The sequence below is a fragment of the Acyrthosiphon pisum genome, chromosome X (genome assembly GCF_005508785.2).
Source record: "Acyrthosiphon pisum isolate AL4f chromosome X, pea_aphid_22Mar2018_4r6ur, whole genome shotgun sequence".
In the NCBI taxonomy this organism is placed as follows: Eukaryota; Metazoa; Arthropoda; class Insecta; order Hemiptera; family Aphididae; genus Acyrthosiphon; species Acyrthosiphon pisum.
Genome location: NC_042493.1, coordinates 112,424,559 through 112,433,662, shown reverse-complemented (window position 1 = coordinate 112,433,662; position 9,104 = coordinate 112,424,559). Strand labels below are relative to the sequence as shown.

At 30.5% G+C, this 9,104-nt stretch overlaps 1 protein-coding gene across 1 annotated transcript; it reads right to left on the bottom strand.

Moving 5' to 3' along the window:
* Nucleotides 1-3,802: 3,802 nt before the first annotated feature.
* LOC103308360 lies at nt 3,803-7,682 on the bottom strand. Its single transcript, XM_008181601.1, has 6 exons — nt 7,582-7,682; nt 7,236-7,334; nt 6,949-7,157; nt 6,140-6,342; nt 4,057-5,815; nt 3,803-4,005 (listed from the first exon to the last, which is right to left on the bottom strand). The coding sequence occupies exons 1-6, from the start codon at nt 7,680-7,682 to the stop codon at nt 3,803-3,805; spliced, it is 2,574 nt and encodes an 857-aa protein (XP_008179823.1).
* Between the last annotated feature and the right edge of the window lie 1,422 nt (nt 7,683-9,104).

Below are 9,104 nucleotides of genomic sequence, written 5' to 3'. Positions count from 1 at the left end.
TCTGAAATAATGTTGTAATTCAATTGGTGGTGGTAAATCACCAAAGCTATCAAAATATACAACTTTGTCCTTATTTTTATAAAACGCTACCCAATGGCTTCCGTCGCCTAAAGATATATCCAAGTTTAATATACCACATTCAACCGTATGTGGTTTTTTAGGTAAGTTATCACGTGAAAAGGCACCACGGAAATGATTGATTTTCAACTTTACAACATATTTTATAATATCTTGAGACGAAAGCGGTCTGTCAGGTAGCGTAATCATCAGTTTTTTTTTAACCTATTCTTGTTTGATTTCAAACCACTGCCTTTTTTTTCTTTTTGAATTTTGAACCGCATTATACACACTAGCACCTCCAGACATCAAACTACCAAGTGCTGACAATCCCGCAAATATAGGTATTAGAGGAATTGCACCTCCTGACTGTCTCCGTGCTAAAATCAGCCTTTTACCACCATTCTTTTTCTTTGAGATTCTTTTTTTTTTCGCTGCTAGTATACCATTTGTTTTTATAGCACGTTTCCGTTTACAACCCATACCTATTTTTCTTTTAGCTTTCATCGCGTTTGTTACTGCGTATGCAACCAATTTCTCTTTTCTAGGAGTATCTTTTGCTTTAAATCTTTCCCAAGCACGATTTTCTAACACTTGATCAGCTTTATGTCGATCGTCTAAATTATTACTCGTTGCATATACAATATCGTGATCACGACAAGCAGCGTCCAATGGGTTTATTCCTTTATCACCGTGATCTAGCCTATTTTTTAATTTTGTACCAGGACCACAATACTGATAGCCTGGAACATGGGCTTCAACCGGGAGACTATTTATAAGGAAGTTTACAAATCCTTTACCAGTCTTGTCTGATTTACACTTACGAGTTGAACGTTTCATCTATAACTGATTCTCGATTGAAAAATTCTAGAGTATTTATAAGAAAAATAAAATGAATTTGATTGAACAGAAGGATAAATTAGATGTTATAAATGTAGATGTTCAGATAGTAAAAAAACCTTCAAGACACGGTTCGTTATTACCTGATACTATACGTGCTATACTAGTGGGTCCTAGTGGTTCAGGAAAAACAAATATAATGTATAATCTGATCACCCACAAAAACGGTTTAAGATTTGAAAACATTTATTTGTACTCTAAAACCTCTAATCAGGAAAAATATGTTTTATTAAAAAAAATAATAGATGATATACAAGGTGCTAATATGTACATATTTACTAGCGCCGATAAAGTTATAAAACCGAACTTAACTAAGAAAAATTCCATTATAATTTTTGATGATGTTATATGTGGTCCGCAATCTGTAATCAGAGATTACTTTAGCATTGGTAGACATTCAGGTGCTAGCTCTGTATTTTATTTAGCACAAACATATTCTAAAATATCGAAACAGTTAGTAAGAGATAACGCAAACTTTTTAATAATACTGAAACAAGATGATACAAACTTACGACATATATTCAACGATCATTCGTCTGCAGATATGGATTTCACTGAATTTCGGAAAATTTCTCATTTATGCTGGAATCACAGTGATTATGGGTTTATGGTTATCGACAAGACTCGGGAAATGAATGAAGGAAGATATAGATGTAGTTTTCATACATTTATTAAAATTAAATAAGTACTGAAATTAGTTGTTGTTTGTTATTGTAAATTATAAGTAAACCTTAATATTATTTAAGAAAATACTTTATATATTTATATTATATATAAATACCGTAACACAGTTATTATCTACATAGTGTGATCAGGAGTCATACGTTACAGTTATATCGAATTTATTATTTAAAATGAACAAAGAAAAAGCTTTGTTAGAAAATTTAATAGAATCGAAAAAAAATATTAAACGAAAAATAATGGAAATGAAACGTGGTATTATAGATTCTGACAACTATTACCGTGATGTATTTAAACCAATAATCGAACCACTGAGTACACGGAGAGAAAAAAATATCCCATGTAACTCACAACCAGCTGATCAAAAAAATTCTGAAGCCTCGTGTACAAGTGACGAAGATGATGATGAATTAAATTCATCATTTGCAAATTTTTTTAATAAACGACCTACATTAAAACGTTATGATAAATCCTATGGCATGCATTATGATAATGCTAGTGGATCGTACAAAATAGGAGATCACATCGTAACTTTTAGTCATGGTAACTTACAATTGCTTAATAGATACTATCCATGGACTTTAGGACTATGGTCATTATTATGTGAGAAAGAACCAAAAAATCCAACTATAGAAGATATGGAATCTTATTACGATATTCTGAAAACTTCACGTGTTCATTTAAAAGCAGATGGAAAACCTAAAACCTCAAAGTTTCACAAATGGGCAACTGTTGTAAAACCTTTGTACGAACGAATGAAAAATGAGGAAAAACTGATAAACGAAGAAATAGCTAAAATTAACAACACCAAAACTCCACGATTAAACTTGTCACAATCTGACGATAATTTAGCTAGTCGTAAACGTAGTAAAGTTCATGACAATACAACAATATCAAATGAACCATTTGATTTTAATCCCACAGCAAACAGTTCTATGGTTACAAATCCTACAGTTGAAAATATGTTTAACTTTACTTCATCACCGCACGCTAAGCAAGGTTCTGGCTTATATAAAGATGTAGTATCTCAAACACAATTAGTTTATTATGACGATCCGAATGAGCTAGTAACTAGATTACATCTTTTAACATCATCAAAAAGTGTTGGTAATACAGGTGTTAATAATGAAATTATATCTATTTTAGAAGAACTACGTGAAAGAGATATTATAGTATAATGACAACCTTAGAAGGTCTAGCTAATGAGCTACATCGACCAGCAAGAAAAATATTTCCTAGACGTAATGTGGTAACACGGTTTATTGATGATCTATGGCAAGCTGATTTAATGGATATGTAATCTCATTCTAGACAAAATTATGGTTTTAAGTATATTTTAGTAGTCATAGATACATATAGTAAGTACGTATGGGTTGAGGCACTGAAAAATAAAACATCGAAGGAATGTACAAAAGGTATGTTTAATATATTGAAAAAAGCACATCCGAAGTTGTTACAGACAGATAATGGTACAGAATTTTATAATATTCAATTTCAACATTTAATGAAAAAATATAAAATTAGACATTACAGTTCATACAGTGTTATTAAATGTTCAATTTGTGAACGTGTGATCCAAACTCTGAAAAATAATATATATAAACATTTTACTGCAACAGGTACGTGGAATTGGTATAATACAATATCAAAAATTATACAAAATTATAATAATACAAAACATAGAACAATCAAATGTACACCGAATGAAGCTCGAATGGGTACAAGCAATATTAAATTTAATATACAAATAAATGATTCATTATATAAACCAAAATTTAAAGTTAATGACAAAGTAAGAATATCTAAGTATAAACATATATTTAGTAAAGGATATACACCAAATTGGACAACAGAAATATTTACAGTTTCAAAAGTTTTACAGACAAATCCAGTAACTTATCAACTAAAAGATGGATCAGACAATATCATCTTAGGTGGTTTTTATGAGCAAGAAATTAAATTAACTGATTTCCCAGACACCTTCCTCGTTGAACGTATTATAAAAAAAGTTGGGAATAAAATGCTTGTTAAATGGTTAGGTTTTGATTCAAGTCAAAATTCTTGGATAACTTCATCAGATATTTTAAAATAAAAATTTTTTATGTATAAGTTTTTTTTGTTCACATATTTTTTTAAATAAAGATTTTTTTACGTATTAATTAAATTATTTTGTCAGTTTGTAATGCCCATACGCCAATGTATTTATCCCATCATTCATTATATATCTTTTATCATCATTGGCACTGAGAACAAGCTTGTTCATTGTTTTCGAATGAACAACATGTTTATTCGATTGAATGAAATTCATGTTTCTATGAGATTGTTTTTCCTCAACAGATTTATGGGTTATAAAAGCATTTAATATCTCTATGTAATCAATAAATTTCATATGGTTTTTTATTATATATTTTTTTACACCCTTTGCTTTTTTTTCTACAGTATCATCTATGGTTTTATAAGCGTATAATTTCGGTCTCAATGAAACGAATTCTTTAAGAATTATTGATTTAAGTTCGTCTTTGAACATTCCTGGTTGTCCCTTATGAATTTCACTAAAGCAATAATGGTCTTTAGGATAATTAGATGTGTCAAAATATGGTAATAAATCATTTTTTAAATCATCGAAAAAATTTACTGTTTGAATAGAATATATCAATGAATCTGTATCCGAATATAAAGAACTAATTTGTTTACCATATTTCTTTTTCATTACATTATAATGAAAATCATACATAAAAGTTTTCGAAACGTCTAAAATTGCTGATCCTACATAAATCGCCTTATCGAATTTAATAGTTTCCTTATGTTGATGAATAGCCATAAGATTCTTAGAGTATATAGTTCTATCCTTAAAATTAGTTTTCGCCATTAATTTATTAGCTTTTTTTTCTGACGAAACCAGTTTTATAGAAGTTCTTGTTCGAACATTTTCCATACATTTTCCAAAAACACTATTAATTAAAAGCTTCCAGAATTCTTTTTCAAACTCGTTTTTAGCTTCTGTTCTCATTTTAGTACAGAATTCAATGTACGATGCCATCCATTTCTTTTGAGAAAAGCGGATAGCTCGATGAATTTTTACAAGTTTAAGACCGTGAGAAATCGCTTGTTTTAAATTTTTATAATGAACAATATAGTTTTTTTTCGGTAATAGTGTAGTTAACAATTTCTTAACTTTAGAATTTGGTGGACATTCGTTCAACGGTAAAAACGGGAAATCATTATGAGTCTTATGTAAATGTTTTGGGTAGTCGATATCGACTTCTAATATATACCCAACTTCAGAATCATCAGCAATTTTAGTTACGTCTATGTTTAAGTCATCAACCCATTCAAAATCTTTAAAAGGTAATTCTGTCAACATAGACTTTCCATATAAATTTACACAATCAAGATATGTTATCCATTTAATCGGTTCGATAGAATTATAATTCAATCCTTTGATATTTGGTATGTTTGCTTTAGCAAACCTTTTAGTCGATTGAGTTATCCCACCACGAATTGAATTCTCTATAAACAAAAGCATATTAGAGCATTTTAACCTTTCTAATTCGATCTTTGTATATTTAAGCATACAATCATACGCAAATCCTGGAGCAGTCATATAATGAGCAGGATCTAACTCAAGACTAGATAAACATAAGTCTCTGCAATTTTCAAACACGTCAGCTAGTATAGCAACATCAGTTTTTAAATAATGATCGCTATATTCACCTAATGTCTTTATATTAAAAATGTTCCATACATTTTTCGCATGAACATAATCATCATCAGTAATATTTTCATCGGATAAAGAGCTATAAAAATCAAGCTTTGAAGGTAAAAAAGGTTCATCTAGTTTACTCCAACTATCAACATATTCATACGGGAAGACTCCTTTTCGAGTAACTAGATCTAATACTTTAATAGAAAATACTTTAATAGTTTCTCTAAACTTCAATTTATCTTCGGATAAATTTTTTGCTAGTTTACTTAATTTTTCAGCCATAAAACGGTATGTATCAACAAACTTAATGTTAAATTTTGGTGCGATTTCTTTACTGAATGATATATATTTTTCAGATGAATTAGGTATAACATGAATATCTTTATCGTTACACCCAAGTTCTCGAATTATAAAGTGACTGTCATATGTCAGATTATGAAAGAAGATTGGTACAAATGATGGACTAGTTAGCTGAAAATTACATTTAACACAAATACATCGTCTGTAATTTCCAGTTATATGACAGTGATCTTGAACTTTTAACAGATTATTATCTTTAAAAGGTATTAAACATTTTTCACAAACCTTAGCCTTCAGAAAATGTTTTTCTTCTTTTAAAGTTAATTTGTTAATTGGTAAATTAGTTTTATAAATATCATTAATTTTATTTCCTATACTAATCATACTATTCATAAATTTTTTTGCTGCATTTTTACCTCTATATATTACTACTTTTCTAGGAATTTCAAACTTTTTTATTAATTTTTTTGGTATAATATTATAGTCGACTTTTACATAAAACCCGTAACTCATAAGTTTATGTAAATGTGTAATACAAGTTTTTGGTTTTTTACTACTTTGAATGAATTTATCAGGTTGTTTAGGGTTTAAAATACATTCAAAGTCAGCGTATATAACAATCGGGATTCGTTGAGTATTTTTATAGTTTTTGAAATATATGAAATCGTCATCTCCTTCTTCGAACATAATAGGTCTTCCTAATTTATTTTTAATACACATTTCTTTATGTCTAATTAATCCTGTTTCACCCCAAAGTTTGCTTTTACACGGTTTATTTCCAAAACTTGTAAAACATCGCTTACATATAATCAACTTTGAACAATTTTTAGTCCTTTGACTTCTAATAAATCTTGAGAAGTTGTTAATATAACAATAATGAGATGTATTATTATTATCAAATAGAAATAGGTCGAAATGATTTTTTTTTTCAATATTGGTTATATGTAATGGGAAAATTAAATTTTTATTATCTAAGCTGTAAATATTAATTGATACATTGTTTATTTTTTCAAATTTTTTTATCTGAGTTATAGGTGTTGGAAAATCAATACATTTAAAATTAAGCCCACTTTTTGTTTCTAACATATCAAAATATTTTTTGTTAAACTTAGATTTATTCAATCGATTATTGTACTTAGTTAGTATTGAATACTTGAAACATTCGTTATCGTTATTTTTTATGTTTATAACTGCTTTTTTTTTTTTTATATGTTTTGGTAAATCTAAATATGTACTTCCTCCTTTAAGAGGATTAACTTTATTAATTCGTAATTGTAAACAATCTATAGATTTTAGTGACCAACCTGATTTTTTTGATATAAACTGTGCTTCCTCAGATAATAATTTGTTAAACATTTTGTTTAATAAACTATTAAAATCGGATGATTTATATGCTAATACGTTTGAAGTTTTAAACGACATATCTTGTACTTCACCCGTTAACAGTTGTTCATACGTGCTATCAACATGTAAATTAAATTTAATTGTTGACTGCTGGCTTGATTGTGTTAACCTAGAAATTAACATTTCAGAAACATAACTAAAAAATACATGGTAGTCTATTATTTCTTCCTTATTCTTAACAATATACGTTCTCGAACAGCTTTTAAATCGTTCAATTTCAACAAGTCCGCCCTCAGCTGATTCCATCCGTCTACGTTTAGTGATTGTATTTCTTTTCATTATGTAACTGTAAATAAATTTAAAAAAAAAAATAATAATAATAATAATATTATTTATTAATACATATTAGTCTTAAATCTTAATCTATATTCAAACATTCTAATTTGGTATATAGAGAATGTATAGAATTTCTTATTCTTTGTCTACATTTATAATATTCATATTGCGAATCTTTGTATTCTAGTTTGAGTTTTTTTTTTTCATATTTTAGTTTTTTAATTTTTTGGTTAATTGTTTTAATTTTGTTTTTATACAAATTTTCATCTTCATCTTCTTCGTCAAACATCGTTTCCAATTGCTCATAACTTTCTTCTATTTTTCCTTTGAGGTACTTTTCCTTTGCAACAGATTCCATTTTTATTAATTTTATTTTGTAACTGTAAATGTTAATATTTATTTATTTAATCAATATATTTAATAAAATAAAATAAAACATTGGAATATCTCTTATTTTATTTTACTACTGTTTATTCACAATTTTGGTATAGGTATATATTCTTAAGTGATTCAGATATTATTATTCTGTTAGATATTTAAAGGTATAGTAGTATATGTTTTACTTATTATTTCATCAGAACATAACAAAAAATATAATTTAAGTATGTAATTCAACGACGTCACAGCCACCGAGCATGATCGGATTCGGATCATAGGAACGTGTTGTCAGATCATGATAGTGGTAAGCGAGACGGGCAGCAACGAAGGTGCGATACACCCGTAACGCTGGACCCTCCGGTTAGGAAGATCTCTGGAACCTTGCCATCTACACACATAGATCTGACGTACGAACCTACAATCGCTTCTGTGGAACATAACTTATACCCTACATGTTGTGTATATACATGTTGAGCTTAAGCTTTTACGAATATACTAGTTTGTATTTACATATTATAATTGTTTGTATAGATAAAGTTTTTTACGAATATACTAGTTTTTATTTACATACTGGTCGTATATACTGGTCATATATACTGGTCGCCACGGACTTGTTTAGTAGATGGAACGAGGCATACCCCCTCGAAACAGCCACTACAAAAACAATAACCGAAACGCTCAAACGAGAATTCTTTTCACGTTTCGGATACCCCCGTGTGTGCTTAAGCGACAACGGCCCACAGTTCGTAGCAAACGATATGCGTAAAGCGATCAAACAGTGGGGAGCCGAGGGCTGGACAACTCCGGTATATCACCCGAGGGCCAACCCAGTCGAACGCCGTAACCAGGAATTAAAAAAAGGTCTACGCGCGCTACTCGTCAATGGCCACCACAACACCTGGGACACCTGATTAGCCCCCATACTTTTTTCGATCAGGAACAGGTGCAACGACCGGACAGGATATCCACCATCGGTACTCGTCCTCGGGAGAGAGGGCAAAAGGCCGGGGGGACTGGATACTGTCGCGGACAGCGGACAACCCGATCGACCAAATAAATATGGACATGGCGAGGCGCGAAAACCATGTACTTACCGCACCACCTGCAACAGGTGGCCCGACGGACACAAAGTACAAAACAGATGACACAGTGTACTACAAGGCACACCACCTGTCAAGCGCGCACAAAAAATTTCACGCTGGCTTCGCACTGAAATGGTGGGGACCGGTAAAACTGCACAAACGCATAGGCAAAGGTGTTTTCGTTACAGACGAACAGCCAGCACGCAAAATTCACGTGTCCTGCCTCAAACGGGCAACCACCGCCACACCCCAAACACCACCAACCCGCCCAACCGCCCACCCATCAACCATAGACCCACAATAGCATTTAAGGTATTGAA